General features: G+C 37.3%; 1 protein-coding gene across 5 annotated transcripts in view; it reads left to right on the forward strand.

Annotated features, from left to right (window-relative positions):
• Window positions 1-20,064, forward strand: part of GRIA3 (glutamate ionotropic receptor AMPA type subunit 3) — a 383,198-nt gene that overhangs the window by 173,088 nt on the left and 190,046 nt on the right. For all 5 annotated transcript variants that reach the window (XR_013959772.1, XR_013959773.1, XM_080652807.1 and 2 more), the window contains exon 4: window positions 7,377-7,564. Coding sequence is in view for 3 of the 5 variants with exons in the window: in XM_080652807.1 (XP_080508933.1) it covers window positions 7,377-7,564 (188 nt within the window). In the remaining 2 variants the exon portion in view is untranslated. The remainder of the gene's footprint in view (window positions 1-7,376; window positions 7,565-20,064) is intronic.

Raw genomic sequence — 20,064 nt, forward strand, 5'->3', positions numbered from 1 at the left:
TGGAGAATGGTTATATAAATTACAGTATATGTACAGGATGGAATATTATGTAGCCATTAAAATCATGTTTGAAAACATTTAATAATCTAAGAAAATGTTCAAGATATAATACTAGATTTCTAAAGACAGGACACAAATAGTATAATTCATTTTACTAAAAAAGTATGTGGTATATTTATACAAAATAGAATGGAAAGGAATACATCAAATGTTAACAGTGGTTATCCAGAGGAATAGAGTAACCTATATTTTTTAATACTTTTGTGTCTTCTCAAATGTCTAAAATGAGCACATATTAATTTATACTCAAAAAGAAAAACACAGGTGCTATTTCAGAAGAAGAAATCCATTTGTAAAGTGCTTTGAGGATTTTAGGGTCTCCTTCCCACATAATCAATGTTCCCAGATTCTTCATCTACCACAAAAGAAGTCTTTTGTAACCCTAGCCAGTACTTCCCACTTTTGCCTCTGTGCCTTTGTTTGCTTATTTCTGGATGGTATATAACCCTTCTCAAATCACGCTTTTCTCACCCAGACCTTTCTGCCAGTCATGAAGGACACTTAAGGAAACAGACCTGCTTCTATATACCTCACTTATACTGGGTAGCCATTAGAATAGATGAGGAGTTCTCAACACTGTTTATACATGAGAATCACCCATGGAATGTAAGATAAAACAAAACAAAGCCCAGAAATCACTTCCAGTGATTCTGATTTAATTGGTCCAGGCTGAGGCTTAGACATTAATTTTAAAAGCTCTCAAGGTGATTATAAGGTACAACCAGAGTTGAGAACCATGAGGTAAGTGAAAACACAGAAAAATAGAGTAATACTTTTTCATCTGAATTCATTTGAGTAATATAGGCAGGATGGACACTAATAACCTTCTGGGCACCTGTTTTACACTGGCCCCTGAATATATACACAAAGCTACCAACTGTTCCTTTGTTAAATGTCATAGCCTAAAGACCATAAAGCACATCATCAACTTCCACATTCATCGTATGAATGACCCCATAAAATGGAAAGACCCCCAAAACAATGTTCAACATCCCCTTTTCTTTTCCTTCCAAACTTGCTTGTGTTAAGGCCACTGCTAAAATGCAACTGCTTCAGCTGAAAGTGTAACACATTAAGTCATTAGCCATTCTTATGCTTGGCACCTGGCAAATGACAGACTGCTGAGAGAATGGGACATAGGACAGGGAAATTTTGATGTGGGGAAGGAGGAAAGGAAAAGCAGGAAGTGGTGATTGTAGGTCTAGTTGGAGTACTGAGTAGATAGGGAACATCATGATCTGCCATAGCATCAAAAGATGAAAGTGCACACAAAGAGAAAAGCTCTGTCTACTTTATAACATTGCCAAGGGGCATCCTGAAATGAGACCTATAAAGTAGGTTGGGCAGCATGAAGTTCTTGAAAGAGCACTAACTTGGAAGTGAAGAGACTTGTTTCCAGGATGGGGACTATGGTAAGACAAGTAAGGCTACACTTGCACAACCCTCAGAAGGTACTTTCTTGAGAGGGTGGAGGAAGTGGGTTTATGAGCAACAATAGGTAGTGATAACCCTGCTGGAAGATGCAAAGGGTCAAAGGGTACAAAGTTTCAGTTATGCCAGGTGAAGGAGTTCTGGATACCTAATGTACATCACGGTGATGATAGTTAATATTGTATTATATATTTGAAGTTTACTAAGAGGGTAAATATTAAGTGTTCTCACAAAAAAAGAATAAAATTATAACTATGTGAGGTGATGGATATACTCATTTGCTTCATTGTGGTGATCATTTCACAATGTATATGTATATCAAATCATTAAGTTATACAACTTAAATATATACAATTCCTTTTGTACCTCAACACAGTTGGAAAAAAAGACAAACAAAAAAATGTTTGTGCCCTACGTGCTTCTCTCCCCTCACTCTAGTCCCTGTTCCTTAGTTTTGTATCTGACTCTGAACTTGCTGTGTGATCTTGACCAAGTCACTTCTCCTCTCTAAACGCCTAACCCCTAAACCACAGCAGCTCCACTTTTATCTATCTCATAGATCGGGCTTCCATACAAATTTCATTTGAAAAAATGATTCCAGAGTTTTAAAAAATTCTATCCTGCTACTCTGAGTCATCTGTAAGTCCTTCTAGCCTGTAATGCTGTGTGATTCTATGATTGAAAAGTACAGACCACAAGAATTTTCATGGGCCAATTTGAGCCTCTTTTTCAACCTGCAAACATTGAAAAGGCAGTTTCTAGCACAGACCAATGGGACAAACATTGACCTGCCCTCTGAATATTCCTGTTCATCAACTTGCCTCTCTAGAGCATTTTCAGAGGGTCAGCAATCTCTTTTTAGGCTTTATGGAAAATCCCATGCAGGCACAGACTGCTATAAATGTCAACACTCACAAGAAACCCACTTGTCAATATGAGAGACCCTCATCATTTGGGGCACTGCTAGAAACCATGTCAGAATTAAAGATGGTGTGGCTCTGAGAGATCTGATAGAGGTTCGCGAGCAACAATAGGTAGTGTTAACCCTGCTGGAAGATGCAAAGCAGAAAGAATAAAATTATCCTCAACTGTATTTCCCTGGGTGTCTTCATTACCAACTTCCATATGTCAATAATCTGTTTCTTGCACTTCTGTGTCTTCAGATCAAATACTAAATTTTCTCAGCATGTAACAGTTTTTATTTTGTTTGTACATTGAGCAAAATCCTGGCCTTCTTTCCCACTGTGAAAATGGTTTTGACAATTATAGATGTGAGCCTTTCTGTATGTTTCCATCCTTGTCATGAGGTCAACCTAACGGCCACAGATTAAATCCCCTGGAAGCAGATTCTGAGATAGAGATTTGAATGCAAAAGTTTACTGGGGAGTAGTACTCTTATTATTGACACTTGTTGGAGGAAAAGAAGAAAGCGGGTTTGGGCAGAAGGAGAAGATAGGCTGTAGTGCAGTTATAACAAGACCTCAGCCTACCCTTAAAAGAGCTCTGAAGTTGAGTTAGAGTCACCCCATTTGGGGTAAAAGGGTTGTGCCTTTATTCTCCATGAAACCAGTTATTAGATACTGGCTGACCTTGGAAGCAAATATAACCTTAAGCTAGGCAGCACTCTTCAGCCAACAATTATTCCAGAAGCTAGAAAAATATGTCTTTTGGTGCTAAAGGGGGACTTGGGTGGTACAGCATAGCATCCTTACACTAGCCTTTACCCAGATGGCACCCTTGTTTAGCAAGAATTGCTCGACAACCATCCAGTAGGATTGGATTGGTCATAGCCGCAGCCCAGTTCTTCATCCAAATCACATTGCCACTCTTCCATTGTCAGGCTCCTATATTATCTTGGTTGAATTCAGATTACAATCTAGCATTCAGCCAGTTACCTATGTAGTAACTCCCATTCTTTAAGACAAGGATGAAAAAGAAGGTGGATAACAACAGTGCTCTGAAATCAGGATGAGAAAATTTGCTGCTTAAATAAAAGTAACTTTCAGTACTGCAAAGTTGGGCATGTTAAAGTTCACTCACAGTGAAGGACAATTCTGAAGCTGCTAAAAGAGCAAACTTATTTTAACAAAGCCAAAAATATAGATGTTACACACTTCACCTCCTATAAGCACCAATGCCTGCTTTTGCTCTTTCTCCAGAGACAAACTTTTCTTTCCTTTTTTCTCCCTCAAACTAATATTTATTCTCTTTGATCAGCTGCAACAGGGAACAGTCAAAGTATAATAAATTAGGCACAAATACAAGCTTTTGTTGGATTGTTCACTGACATGTATTGAATTGAGGCGACCACTGCCCCTAGGGTTCTCAAGTACACAGCCACATACCCAAGAGGACACAGAGGAACTGCATGGTAACAGATACTGCAGTATTAAGCCACAGTTGTGACTTGCTCAGAAATGTGAGCAAGTCTCATAGCCCAGGAGGCCCCAAACACAAGTTCATTAAGAATGCAGTGTAATTTTGAATAGGTAATACATTCACATGGTTCAAGGAACAAGTATAAAAAGATCTATAAAATCAGTGTTTAGTAAGAGGTCTCTCATTTGTGGCAGAAGGCAACATATAGAGCTGCACTCAGGTGACATCCATGTCTTCTAGGAGCTTATGCTTTGAGAGAACAGCTTGAGTTGTATTTTTTAACCTTTATTGTTTTTATTCTTAGAGAAAATGATACTTCCTTCTTGTAAAATAGCCAAACATTACATAAACAAATGACAGTGCAAGTCGAAGTTCTTGGTAATCCTACACCTTAGAGAAAACCACTGCCAATGCCTTCTAATTTTTTCTATACATATACAAACATGTTTTTACAAAAATGAAATTATACTATACATGCTATTTTGTGGCTTTTTATATGTAATAATATATTACAGAAATCTTTTATTATATAGAGATTGAGCTATCTTTTGAACAGCAGTATAGTACCTCATGTGTGTGTAGTATAATTTATTTCTCCAGTTTTGTTTTTAAATTTCTGTCATATAGTGCTTTAAATCTGTTTCTTCATTGCTTATAATACTTTTATCTTGAATTTAAATCTCATCTCTGGGGAAATAAATGAGAAATCAGTATGGGAAGCTTCATATGAGAAGAGAATCATCCACAAAGTTCTATGTGTAGTAGGAAGTGCTAGAAAAAAGGGACATACAGGTGCAATTGCCTTGAGTAACAAGGAGAATACTAAATAAGTGGGAAAGACAATCTTCCAGATTTGAGCAAATGTGTAAGCAAGGAAAAGTGAGGATTGGGATGGGGTAAGGAATTAAAGAAAAGAAGATAAAAGTAGATTGAAATGGAAGAATATATGAAAGAATCTTGATATACGGATGGCGAGTTGTTACAGAGCAGAGGTTTTTATAGTGAGAACTCGCATACTTTAGTTGAATACAAGCTTGATATGAATTAATGATATAATGTGGCTATTGAAAAATATTAGCAATCCTAGGCTACGAAAAACCTGTGTATAATAAATCAAGCAATATCTCATTGTCATCCACACTGGTCAGATCACATCTGAATTATCAGGATCAATAAAATATTGACAAATACCCATACAAGACAGAACAGTGAGGGAACCTATCATCATGTCACAAAAGTAATTATTGAAGGATTAGGACATGGTTAGCCTGAAGAAAAAGAAGATAAGGAGAGATGTTAACTGTTTTTCAAAATGTGAAGGATTGTCACATGGAAAAGGGATTATACTTGTACCTTAGGCCCCAAAATGGTGGAACTGGACTAAATAGCAGAGATTACAAAAATATAGGCTTTGAATCAACAGACAGAAAACTTTTATTTTGCTAAATGGTCTTTTTAAATGTTTAATTTAAATATATTGAAGATACCCTGTGTAATTTCATTGGCATTATTATTCAGTCAATACTTTCTTCATAAATAGTACAGAAGTAAAATTCAACCTAGTCGTTGCTGAGTTTTCATAAGTTGTTAATTAGTGGTATTCAAAATAATAAGGCCTTATTGTATACTGCTTAAGAAAGATTTTCAAATACTTTAATCTCTTTCTTCCTATGCTTATTTCCTAATCCCATGCTTTGGCCTACCTTGTGCCCTCAACTCCCACTGAAACAAAGAGCACATTGAAAACCCACACAAAAATGTAAATCTGAGAAATAAATATGTGTAGTTGGCTTTAAAATAGTAAGAATTAACATTTAAAGCAATGATAATTTACTCTGATCTGTAATTTTGAGCTCCTGTGCTGAAATTGCTATTTGGAAATTACCAAGTGCTTGGGTCTCTTTTGTGATCTTCTTCCTGCATACACCCAGCACACAAAGGAGTTATAATGACTGGCTGAGTCACTGCTGCCATCTCCCTGAAGCGTGATTTCCAAATGTCAATACCATTTTCTATGGTGCAGTGAAGAAGATTCCCAACCATAGCCTATTTACACTACAGGGTGAGCTCAAGACAGCACTGAACCTGGAATGTGTTTAAAGGGCAGCACAAGCTTCCTCCATTTTCTACTTCTGTGGCAAAATTGTTATGCCACAGATCATTTTGGCTTTGCAAATAAATCATCCTCATCACCCACTCCCATTAGTCATTACCTAAATATAAATGGAAAACCATTTAAATTTCTGGGAGGAAGGAAGTTGCTTTTGACCATAGCCCAATAACATGATGTGAGCAGTTGATTAAATTACACTTAAATTATAGACTAATACCAGAAGCAAAAACAGAGGCATGATATAAATTAGAGACATGAATAGTCTAAAAGACCAATACATAGGGACCCCTGTACTATTCTGTGATTCATACTTTAAGATATACTGTTCTTCCCAACTTCTCAAATCCTGACTCCAAAAAGGTTACCAAAAACTTAAGCATCAGATTTTTTTTTCTCTTTTCCATTTGGCATAGATCCAGGGTATTAGTAATTAATGGTTGTCTGATATAAATTAACTAAAAAGAAAGCAAGAATCCCTGGTAAATTTAACTGAGAAATGAGAAGCACTCAGGAAGATTTAGTATGATTGAACTTTTTCATAATGTTGTGATCAAAGAATCTGTATATCTTTGTAACAGACAATTTTTGTCAGGTTTTCTTAGTTATTTTACTTGAAATATATAATTTACTTTGTTGGATTGGTAGCAGTCCATGAGAAAGAAAACTGAGCCTATTTTAAGGATTAGCTATATTATAATAAGGTTCTATCTCTACTAAAGCTATCTTTATTCTGAAGAATGTTTATGGAATATTAAAGAAATGAGCTTCAACAACAATAGGGATGATTGTAGTCATATATAAGGAAGATCTTGGCATTTATTCCACAGATTTTTGTTGTTGTTGTTAATCCTCACCCAAAGATATTTTTCCATTGATTTTTAGAGAGAGTGGAAGGGAGGGGAAAAGACAGAGAGAGAGAGAAACATCGACATGAGAGAGACACATCAATTGGTTGCTTCACGCACGTGCCCTGACCAGGGCCAGGCATTAAGCCTGCAACTGCAACCGAGGTATGTGCCCTTGACTGGAATTGAACCCAGGACTCTTCAGTCTGTAGGCCAATGCTCTATCCACTGAGAAAAACTGGCTAGGGCTCCATAGATATTTTGATAATGCATGTCAATAAAAATAATTCAGCTGTGATTGATTAAGTACAGGCTTGATAAATACCTAGCCTGATGGCCACAAGTTGTAGAATCTTCCTCCCTTTAAAACAAGATAGAGTTGCCAACTGGAAGGTTAAGGCTCAGGTTATGGCTAAGCCTACTGTCCACAATAGATAAGGTTCACAGAGACCCAATAGACTGTGAATAAAAATTCAATAGAACTTTTAATACCTACAGAAAGACTTTTAAAAGAAAAAAATTATCATGGCTGTCTTTCCTTTATTCAGGATTTTCCATCCTCCAAGCAATTATGGAAGCAGCAGTGCAAAACAACTGGCAAGTGACAGCAAGGTCTGTGGGAAACATAAAGGACGTCCAAGAATTCAGGCGCATCATTGAAGAAATGGACAGGAGACAGGAAAAGCGATACCTGATTGACTGCGAAGTCGAAAGGATTAACACAATTTTGGAACAGGTAAGTGTGAGATTTATTCTACCCCCAGTCAACATGTTAAATCATCAACCTGAGGCAGTTCACATTTCTGCTAATAAATTAAGTACCCAACCAGACTAAATGTGCAAACGGTTTTTGATAGTCTTTCTAATCCTTTTTTCCTCCCCGGTGGCTGCAGGAAAAGAAAGAAAATCTAATCTGTTGAAAATTGCATTACCATGATTAATCTGGAGGTCTCTGCAATTTAATGCTACCTATCAAATAAACACATCCTTCCACACCTCTGTTTCATAGATAGCTGAATCTTTCAAAGTAGTCCCCTTCCTTTCTTATACCATCCTTCCAGCAGGGAACAGACAAGGAATCAGGCAAGGCAAAAAGGCAGGGTTTTTGTTTCAGGACCCTAATTTCAGTATTCACTAGGTTTCCAAATTTGTGTATATTTTTGCAAACCATCCCTCTTTGGGGGGGAGGGAGAGAAGAAGGGAGAGAAAGAGAGGGAGAGGCAAATATGTATGTAATTTAAGACTATTTTTAAGATGGCATATGAGAAAAAAAAGTTCATGGTTTTTAAAATGTGAACAAAGTGAAAAAGATTTAGAAGATTCAGACTAAGGCAAAATCATTATTAAGCTTGGATATTTAAATTTAAGATTAAAAATATTAGAAGTGTTTTACCCTAAGCCAGATGGATACAATGAAGTAAAGAGTCAAATTGAAATGAGGTGAAAGTGTATTATTTTCCTTAGTAGTTTCATTGCCAGCTAATAACAAAGTGCCTATGTTTCCATAAACAAAACTGTAAAGGAAAAATTTCCATTCTAATTCGATCCCAGTGTACCTGGGGGCCAAAAAGCTTCAGAGACTGGAATTATAGTGAGCAGCCATTGTCTGGGAGAGCTGTTTTATAACAAATTAAATATTAACAATTTGTCAGATGTGCCTGCATAAGAAGAGAATGAAAAAAAGAAAAGAAATGGAAAGGAAGGGAGAAGAGGAAGGAGAGAGGAGGGGTGGGGAGAGAACAAGATGAAAAAGAAAGAAAGAAAGAAAGAAAGAAAGAAAGAAAGAAAGAAAGAAAGAAAGGAAGGAAGGAAGGAAGGAAGGAAGGAAGGAAGGAAGGAAGGAAGGAAGGAAGGAAGGAAGGAGAAAGGAAAAGAGAGAGAGGGAAGGAAGGAAGGAAGGAAGGAAGGAAGGAAGGAAGGAAGGAAGGAAGGAAGGAAGGAAGGAAGGAAGGGGGAAAGAATAAGAAACTGCTGACTCTGTCCCCTTCTTAAAACAGGATCACCTCTAGTGAATCACACCTCACAGAAAATCTAGAGCACTAGCCTGGCTAAATCAAATTTCCCAACTAACATTCTCTTGAGCTATCCAAATGACCCCCCCCTCCCTTAAAAAAACTGCCTTTGATTTTCTTAGATCTTGAAAGTGAAGAATCAGGTCAGTGATATTGGTGTATGTACTACATGCCCTCTAAAATTTTAGACCAAAATAGCCTTTTAGTGGGTGACCTACTTAATAGCCTACAGCAGAGAAACATCCTCCTTGCGGTACTTTGCTTTCCTTCTTTTGTACTAGTGACTTTGGCTTCCTGAATAAATTACATTTTGTTAAATCTTTTGGGTTTTATAGGACCTTGTACTGGAGTCTGGGATTTTTCAGCATGATGTAATAGAAAAAGAAGTGGGTAGAATTCTGAATTCTATATAGCCGTGGGATATTGGGCACTTAAATATCTATGCCTCAGCTGACTCATCTATATAATGGGGAAAATATTTGCTCTAACTCACATGGCTGGTATAATTGCTTCAAAAAGCATAAAATGCTATGGGAAAATAATCATTATTTCTAAACACTTTTCAGGAAAACCAAAGTAACATTTTTCAAAAACCCTGTTGTCTCTTTTCATGTCTCACTTTCTATCTTCCTTTTTTCTATATGCACATTTACAGTATCCCTCAAAATACTTTCTATACAATTTTTCAGGAAGATTTTTTCAAAGAAATGTTTTAGCAAAATCCAGGTAAGACTAGGGAGTTAATTTCACATATTTTTTTCTCTCTTTCAAGAAATTGTCATAAAACTGTCAACTCATGATTGTTTTCGCTGCCATTTAAGGAATTTCTACTAGGGCATAATTACTTTGAGGTAAAGGCCATGTTGGTCTTGTTCACTGTTGTATCACCAGTGTCCAACAGGATACCTGGCCCATAGTGTTGGATGGATAGATGGGTGGGTAGATAAATGGATAAATGGCTGAATATTGAATAAGTACATTTCAATAAGTTTCACTGTGATTTTGCTATGCTTCCATCAAGGGGCAAAATATTACCTTCAGTCATATGATATGATCATTAAAACACATTTTTCTCAAAAGTTTAAGATGGTGGCTCTCTGCTCAAGCCTATTCTAATGATATTGTAAAATTGCCAAAGTTTAGTTTTTTGGATAAAAATAGATTTCTCATTAAACAAATTATTTAAATTAAGTAAAAAATTCAACATATTTCTTTAGAGAAAATATTTTTAAATAAATTTTATAGTAAGATACAGAGATAATACTTTTCTCATTGGTTCCTAACCATTCTTGGCAAACTTATCTTAATTCACTATACAGATCATGGGTTGGAATAACATTTATAACTCAGTCAGTATCCAGTCTTCCCCAAAGATGCCCCCATTCTTCAAAGGTGTTTTCAGCTTTAGGGGGAGGTTATTTTCATGGAAGGAAACTTCTATAGCCCCCCACAAAATGACCCTTAATGCCACTATCTGAGGTAGAAGAGCCATTTACACCACTATAACCCTATTCCCTATAGACCAGATTTTGACATAATGTAAGTTCATATTGTACACTACATCCAATGGGTGATAATGAAAAGACCTCAATATGGTACAATTTTTCAAATATAAGCAGGTCATCAATATAGTATTATATAGCATAACCTCCCCATTTCATGATATAGATTCTAATTTTCCTTGTGAGTGTTTAAACACTTATGGAGTAAATTAAAATTCTTCCAACATTTCTTTAGAAAGTTCATTTGATATCTTTCAACCTTTAACACTACAGCAGAAATAAAAAGACTCCATTAGGTATTAATCTGTTTTTAATATTTGTCTTTAACAGTTAACCTATTTTTAAAAGTATTCCAAGCATAATCAATGGACACGGACACTGGGTGGTGGGGGCTTGTCCTGGGGGATGGGAGTGGCCAGGGAGGGGTCGATGGGGGAAAAATGAGACATATGTAATACTTTAAACAATAAAAAATAAAAAAGTTTAAAAAATAAATAAATAAAAGTATTCCAAATTTATAGCTATAAGAATTAACATACAAAAAGACAGAGGTAGAGACAAATGAAAGCATGAAGGGTTGTCAGGGCTCACAAAGAATATTGAGAAACTGTAGATCCTGAATCTAAGAATTAAGAGCACCTTCTACTAGAAGATGTATGTGTACTACCATAAATGAACCATTGACCTGACCTGATGCAGCTATCCTATTATTGCATTACTGTGTTCATGAGGCACTCCTCACTGGTGGACAGCTGCCTTAATTCAACAACCAATCTGAACATTAACTGTTAAAAAGGTTGCTTTTCATATAGTTATCTACCCATGACTGAATAGATCCTCTATCCCAGTAGTATATACCTGTGGACTGCTTTTGAAGGTTAGACCCCATAAAATGAATGGCTCTTAATGTTTATTTGTAGAGGGAGCATAGCATATAGTTTTAGAGCATGGACTCTGGAGCCAGTCTGCATGGATTCTGTTACTTTCTAGCTGTGTGACCTGGAGCAAATTATTTAATTATCTGTTGTGCCCCCATTTTCTGGTTATAGAATGGTATCTGAACTTTAATGAGTATATATATATATATATATATATATATATATATATATATATATATATTTAAGAAAGGGGCCTGACACATGTTTGAATAGTACTTTCATGCTAAACAAGGTGTTTTTACATAGATTTATCTCATTTGAGCCTCACTGTGAGAGGTAGGCAGGGCAGATGCACTTAGCCCAGATTTACAGATGATAAACTGATGATTAGAGACATTTAGATGATTTGACCAAACGTGGCTCTCTGCTCAATCCTAGTAAGTGGCAGAGCAAGGACAGAACTCGTCTTGTGACTCCTAGTCCAGTGCTCTTGCCCCAACATTGAACCACCTTTCTAAATTTTAAGTCACTTATTAAATATTTAGCCAATGCCAAAATGTAGATTTGGCCTGCTCATCAAGTTACTTCTCAAAACAATTGCAAAGCATTGGAGAAGATCCAGAGAAAAGCAGAAAAAGATTAAAGCATTAGAAAATAGGGCCTGGGGAGAAACCAAGATGGCGGCATAGGTAAGCACCTAAACTGCTGCCTCGCACAACAATTTCAAAACTATAACTAAAAGACAGAACAAACACCATCCAGAACCACAGGAAAGCTGGCTGAGTGAAAATTCTACAACTAGAAGGAAAGAGAAAGCTCACAGAGAATTGGAGGTACGGCAAAGGGTCTTTGTGCGAACAGAGGGAAGGGCGGCTGAGAGCCTGGCTGACTTTCTCTGGTGGAAGGGGGAAGGAAGCCCCCGACTGCACTGAACCCCAGTTCTGACTGCACTGAACCCCAGTCCCAGGCGAAACCCCGTGGACCCAGGCTCATACAGGGGGAGTCTGGACTATCAGGTAGAAAGGCACCCGGAGACTCGGAGACCCGGGGGAGACCCGGGGGAGCCCTGGCAGGCAGGGTTTTGGAGGCGCGCGCGCCAGTGTGCACAAAGCCTGCGGAGATTGACACAGGCTTTCCCTAGCAGAAGGGAGTCCGAAGCTCCTGACTGCATTGAACCCCAATTCTGACTGCACTGAACCCCAGTTCCAGGCGAGCCCCTGGGGACCCGTGCTCTTACGGGGAAATCTGGACTCTTGGGCGGAGACTCGGGAGCCAGGGAAGGCAGAGGTCTGAAGGCGCGCGCGTGCCAGTGCGTACAAAGACTGCGGAGGTTGCCACAGGCTTTCCCTAGTGGAAGGGAGTCAGAGGCTCCTGACTGCACTGAGCCCCAGTTCTGACTGCACTGAACCCCAGTTCCAGGCGAGCCCCTGGGGACCCACGCTCTTGTGGGGGGAATCTGGACTCTCGGGCGGAGACTTGGGAGCCGGGGAAGGCAAAGGTCGACAGGCGCGCAGGCGCACAAGGGCAAGGCTGACTGGAAGCCAAGACAGTCTGCTCCGCCCTGAGACTCCACCCCATCCAAGCTGAGCACAGAGGCTATTGCAATTTGGCAAGTCTAATCCTATAAGGCTGTCTCCAACACCGAACTTCTCCCAGCGTAGACACAGCTGATCCTTACAGCCAACTGGCCTGGAGGTCAATTCCTCCCAGTGATACCAACAACAATCAAGACTTAACTACAACAAGGCTGTACACACAGTCCACAAAGGGGTGCACCAAGAGTGTCCACCTCAGGTTAACTGGGGAGGCCGACCCACTGGGCCATATAGGAAACCTAGCACACAAATCTACCCTACCAACTCAGGGAAACAATGAAAATGCAGCATCAAAGAAACAGATCACAAACAAAAGAAATGGAGGAAAACAAACAACTGGATATAGAATTCAAAACCACGGTTATAAGGCTTTTCAAGAATATCCTAGAAAAGGCCGATAAATATAACGAGACCCTCAAAGATATGAAAAAGGACCAACTAGAAATTAAACATACACTGACTGAAATTAAAAATATTATACAGAGACCCAACAACAGACTAGAGGAACACAAGAATCAAGTCAAAGAATTAAAATACAAAGAAGCAAAAAACACTCAACCGAAAAAGCAAAAAGAGAAAAAAATCCAAAAAGTTGAAGATAGTGTAAGAAGCCTCTGGGACAACTTCAAGCGTACCAACATCAGAATTATGGGGGTGCCAGAAGAAGAGAGAGACCAAGATACTGAAAACCTAATTGAAGAAATAATGACCGAAAACTTCCCCCACCTGGTGAAAGAAATAGACTTACAAGTCCAGGAAGCGCACACAACCCCAAACAAAAGGAATCCAAAGAGGACCACACCAAGACACATTATAATTAAAATGCCAAGAGCAAAAGACAAAGAGAGAATATTAAAAGCAGCAAGAGAAAAACAGTTAATTACCTACAAGGGAGCACTCATACGATTGTCAGCTGATTTCTCAACAGAAACTATGCAGGCCAGATGGGAGCGGCAAGAAATTTTCAAAGTGATGAATAGCAAGAACCTACAACCAAGATTACTCTACCCAGCAAAGCTATCATTCAGAATTGAAGGGCAGATAAAGAGCTTCACAGATAAGAAAAAGCTAAAGGAGATCATCACCACCAAACCAGTATTATATGAAATGCTGAAAGGTATTCTTAAAGAAGAGGAAGAAGAAAAAAGTAAAGATAAAAATTACGAACAATAAATACATATCTATCAACAAGTGAACCTAAAAACCAAGTGAATTAAAAACCTGAGGAACAGAATAATCTGGTGAATATAATAGAATCAGGGGCATAGAAAGGGAGTGGACTGATAATAATCAGGGGGAAAGGGGTATGGGGGCGTTCAGGAAGAGACTGGACAAAAATCATACACCCATGGATGAGGACAGTGGGGGGGAGGTAAGGGCAGAAGGTGGGGTGGGAACCGGGTGGAGGGGAGCTATGGGGGGGAAAAGGAGAAACGATTGTAATAATCTGAATAAAGATTTATTTTTTTAAAAAAAAGAAAAGAAAATAGGGCCTACAAGGAAAGTCTAAATAAGTTGGGGTTGTTTAACCTGGTGAAAGAGAGCCAAGATGCACTTTAAACACAATCCTTAAGTATAATGAGTTATCATAAAGAGGGCACTGACCAACTATTGTGCATGCCTAAGGACAATACCAGAGTGAATTAGTTTAACTAGACTAGAGAGAGAGTCAGCATTAGAAAGAACTCATTACAAGGAGAGAAGAAACTGGAAGAAAATAAAATCTCACCAGCTGAGTCTATATGAAGATAAGTCCATTCTGTATTAGTGAAAAGTCAGATATAGAATAGTTTTACGATTATTTTCAAGGATACACAAATATTCCAATTTAATCCTGTATGTTGGCAAGTAAATACCATTATAGAAGACTTATTTTAATGAATAGATGGGGATATTTCCTAATTTGCCTATGCATTGGATATCTAAAAGGTTGACTCCTTAAAGAGATTTAAACATCCCCCTTCAGTCTTTACTATGTTTTTATTTTTTTACATATATAATTCAAAGGTAAATCTCAGCATAGCCCCTGCTTGAATTACAAACTGCGTGGTGCCCAAACCAATACATTTCAATGTGCTATGCAGGAAAAATATAGAATGTGTGATTTCCCTGGAAATATTCCAAGGTAAAATCACCTCATCATAGATTATATGAAATTAGGTCTTCTTAAGGACAGAATCCTGAAGCAGCTCAATCTCTACAGTTTCTTTCATTTGAGGAACCATGACTGTCACCTTTAAGAAATAAAACGTCCAAGTTAATAAGTAAGGTTTGCAAAGATAACTATTTAAACAAGAGGAACAATATTAGGGGCCTTTCTAAAGTATGAGACTGGAACATAAAACAGTGCTCACTCCAAAATACAGGGTGGGGCAAAAGTAGGTTTACATTTGTTCATATGGAAAATAATAGAATAATTAAAAATAATAATATAATATTAAACTCTTCTTTTCATGTGATCCTCATGTGCTGTGAGGGTCAAATAAGATAATATGTGGAGAGCACCTGCGCAGTGTTTCATGTACTCACAACTGTAAACTCTACTTTTGCCCCACCCTGTATGTATAACAATTGTGTTCACTAGAGCACACTGTTGCCAACAGCTAGAACTAGGTCAAGTGAAGTAAAAATGTTATAGCCTTATGTCTGTTCCTTGCCTCATCCTCCATACAGCACATAGTGGTACTATCCAGCTCCTCTCCCCTTTTTGCTCCCATTTTGTCCCAGCCTTTATTTTCAATGTTCCTTGTAGAACAGTAAGCTGACTTACCAATCCATAAGACAGTTACAGTTAGCATCTCTACTTCTTAAAGTATTTTGTTTGTGGTATAGTTGAATAAACACAATCTTGGGAATCAAATAGATATGACTTCACTTCCCTGTTGCATGACATTGATAAAAGTGATCTAATTTCTTTGAGACCCAATTTTCTCATCTCCAAATACTATGCCACTACCTTCTGTTCATGTGATCCTCCTGCTTTGTGAGGATCAAATAAGATATGTGGAGGGCACCTGTGTGGTGATTGGCATCCTATAGGCTCTCAATAACTAGTAACCATAGTTATTTGTTCATGAGTGGTAAGTTTTTGTGCTTATGCAAATGTGTTATTTAAGGACTATTGCTCAAGAACAGTGTCCTCATGGACTTTCCAAGATACCAGTTTAATCTAAGTTTTTATCATGAGAACAGAGTCTTAAGACTTGAGCTGTGCTCAGGTCTCACTAATGTGAGTTTAATATTAGATGACTTCTCTGTTTTTTCTCCAGTGTAACATTGGATAACACACATTGATTTATAAGCTCAAGGACTACTTAAGAATTAACTAGATTTTTCAGTATCACTTAAAATAAAGGCACAAAAACCTTGAACTACATGTGACAACTGGACATTTTTTTGGTTAAAAAAAAAAGTTTATTTGAGCCAAACTGACAACACATGCCAGAGAGCAAGATCTCAAGTGCTCTCGACAACTGGATATTTTTAACAACAAATATGTATTAAGTGCTTACAATGTTCAGCTACTGTTTTAATCAATGTGCGTGGATATATGTGTTCATATATCTCATATGAGTTAATCCTCATATCAGCCCTATAAGGTACATGGGAATATTATCTCCATTTTACAGATGTAGAAACTGAGACTTAGAGGTCATACAGTTATAATTGGTGGAGCCAGAATTTAAACACAGGGAGTCTGTTAATTACTACAATAATCAGCCATGCGTGTAACTGAAGTTTTCAATCAGAGCAGAGTCAAGCAGAGGTTTTAAGAGATAAGCATCCTGTTGAGGCTTGGAAGAGCTTTGTTTACAACAAGCATTGTTATACAACAAGCATTTCATAGGCAATTCCTCCATTTGATGATGATGCGTATTCCACCAGCACATGAAATTGAAAATATGCTACCTAAACATGCTCTTTGGTAAAAAGCTTATTTATGATGAACAAGTTCATTTACTTATGGTGCCCAACCAATCTATGACATGAGCCCCACAAGAGTAGGAATAAATCATGAGGAGTACTTTCACAGAGTGATATGTAAATACAACTAGCATTCCCATCTGCATGCATTTCTTCTCAGGTAAAGAACCACAGTCTTCATTATTTTACTAAAACTGCCCTAGGTAATGTCCATTTCCTTCTTCCATTTCTAAGGCATATACTAATGTAACTGGTGAAGTCTGGAAGGTACGGTTCCCCTTACCTCCATTAATTCCTAGAAAACCAAGCATAAAATAGGACTGGTTCTGGGAAAGTATGAATGCCCGTAGGATAAGGATTTGGGTAGGTGCTTAGCATTTGTAGGCCATTAGACTTGAGAAGCAGTGCTCCAAGGAGCATGCTCCTCCCTACCACTTAGTATCACCTTTAAACCCAGGTGAGAGGGGCCATTGCATTGAGCTCCATGCTTTAGATGGCTCCTCATACCACAAACACTGAAACACAAAGACTTTTTTTTATTTGTTTTTTGTTGTTGTTGTTTTAAGGATAGTAGCTGGGTTACCATCTAGGGGGAAGAAAGGGAGAAGGACACATAAGAAAAACTGGGTTCCCTAGATCAAAGCACAAAGGCACAGAAGGGGGCGAGGGGGTCAAAGGCATAAGTAGTAAAGGAGAAAATGACAATTTATGCCATAAGAAATGAGAAAATGACTAATTTTGTTTAAAAATGGGCCTCCCCAAATTATGCTAAGTGACACATTTTTATTTAGTTCACAGATAGATACATGGGCCAGGCCAAGGTCTACCTTGTTTTTTGGACTTTTTAACATTTATTTATTTTTATTTTTTAAATTTTTATTGAATTTATTGTGGTGACACTGATTCATAAAATTATGTAGGTTTCCTTATAGATGTATTCTATAATACATCTTCTGTATGTTGTATTGTGTGTTTACCACCCCAAGTCAAGTCCCTTTCCATCACCATTTATCTACCCTTTACCCTCTTCTACCTCCACCCTCCCCTCCTTTCCCTCTGTAAATCAATATACTACTGCCTGTGTCTCTGAGGGTTGTTTTTTTTTTACTTAATCCCTTCACTTTTTTCACCCAGCCTCTAAACAACCCTCTGACAGCTATCAGTCTGTTCTCTGTATCTATGAGTCTGTTTCTATTTTGTTTTTGTTTATTTTGTTCATTATATTCCACACGTAAGTGAAATCATATGGTACTTGTCTTTCTCTGACTGGCTTATTTCACTTAGCATATACTCTCCAGGTCCATCTATGCTGTTGCAAAAGTTAAGATTTCCTTCTTTTTATGGTAGAGTAGTATTCCATTGTATAAGTGTTCCACGGCTTTTTTATCCACTCATCTACTGATGGGCACTTGAGCTGCTTCCAAATCTTGGCTATTGTAAATAATCCACTCCTTCAATGAACATAAGGGTGCATATATTCCTTCGAATTAGTGTTTCCAGTTTCTTCAGATAAATTCCCAAAAGGGAAATTGTTGTGTCATAAGGTAGTTCCATTTTGATTTCTTTAGACAACTTCATACTATTTTCCACAGTGGCTGTACCAGTCTGCATTCCTACCAACAGTGCATGAGGGTTCCTTTTTCTTAACATCCTGGCCAGCACTTCTTGTATGTTGATTTATTGGTGAAAGTCATTCTGACAAATGTGAGGTGGTATCTTATTATGGTTTTAATTTGGATTTCTCTGATAATTGGTGACATTGAGCATCTTTTCATGTCTATTAGCAATCTGTATGTCTTCTTTGGAGAAGTGTCTACTCATGTCCTTTGCCCATATTTTAATTGGATTGTTTGTTTTAGGGAGTTGAGTTTTATAAGATTTTTTAATACATTTTGGATATTAACCCTTTTTCAGATGCAACATTGGCCAATATCTTCTCCCATTCAGTGGGTTGTCTTTTCATTTTGTCAATGGTTTCCTTTGCTGTGCAAAAACTTTTAGTATGATGTTGTCCCATTTGTTTACATTTTCTTTTATTTCCCTTGCTGGAAGAGATATATCAGAAAAAAATATTGCTTCAAGAAATGTCCAAGATTTTACTGCCTAGGTTTCCTTCTAGGATATTTATGGTTTCAAGTCTAACATTTACTCTTTAGCCATTTTTAGTTTATTCTAATATATGGTGTATGAAGGTTGTCTAGTTTCATTATTTTTGCACATACCTGTCCAATTTTTCAAACACTATTTATTGAATAAACTGTCTTTATCCCATTGTATGTTTTTGCCAACTTCATCAAATATTAATTGACCATAAAGTCATGAGTTTATTTCTGGGCTCTCTATTATGTTCCATTGATCTATGTCTGTTTTTATGTCAGTACCATGCTATTTCAATTACTATGGCCTTGTAAGATAGTTTGATATTAAGTAGCGTGATTCCTTCACCTTTGTTCTTCTTTCTCAAGATTGCTGTTGCTATTTGGGGTCTTCTGTAGTTCCATATACATTTTTGGATTATTTGTTCTAGATCTGTGAGATATGTCATTGGTATCTTAATAGGAATTCCATTGAATCTATAAATTGCTTTGGGTAATATGGACATTTTAATGATGTTAATTTTTCCTATCTGTGAACACGGAACATGCTTCCACTTATTTCTATCTTCTTCAATTTATTTCTTCAGTGTCTTATAATTTTCCAAGTACAGGCCTTTAATATCCTTGGTTAAATTTATTCCTGGGTATTTTATTTTTTGAAACAATTATAAATGAGATTATTTTGTTTTCCTTTCTGATAGTTCATTACTGATGTTTAAAAATGCAACTGATTTCTGGATATTTATTTTGTATCCTGCTACTTTACTGAATTCATTGATCAGTTCTTATAGTGTTTTGGTGGAATCATTAGGGTTCTCTATATACAGGATCATGTGATCTACAAATAATGACAGTTTTACTTCTTCCTTTTCAATTTGAATGCCTTTTACTTCTTCTTCTAGTCTGATTCCTGTGGCTAGGACTATCAGTACTATGTTGAATAAGAGTGGTGAAAGCAGACATCCCTCTCTTGTTCCCAGTCTGAAGGGAAATACTTCTAATTTTTGCCCATTGAGTATGATGTTGGCTGTGGGTTTGTCATATATGGCCTATGTTACATTGAGGTATGTTTTGTCTATTCCCACTTTGCTAAGAGTTTTTTTTATCATAAATGTGTTTTGGAATTTATCAATTTTTTTCTGCATCTATTTGATATAATCATGTGATTTTTATCCTTCATTTTGTTTATGTGGTATATCATGTTTATTGATTTGCAGATATTGTACCAA

This window comes from Plecotus auritus, assembly GCF_963455305.1.
Source record: "Plecotus auritus genome assembly, chromosome: X".
In the NCBI taxonomy this organism is placed as follows: domain Eukaryota; kingdom Metazoa; phylum Chordata; class Mammalia; order Chiroptera; family Vespertilionidae; genus Plecotus; species Plecotus auritus.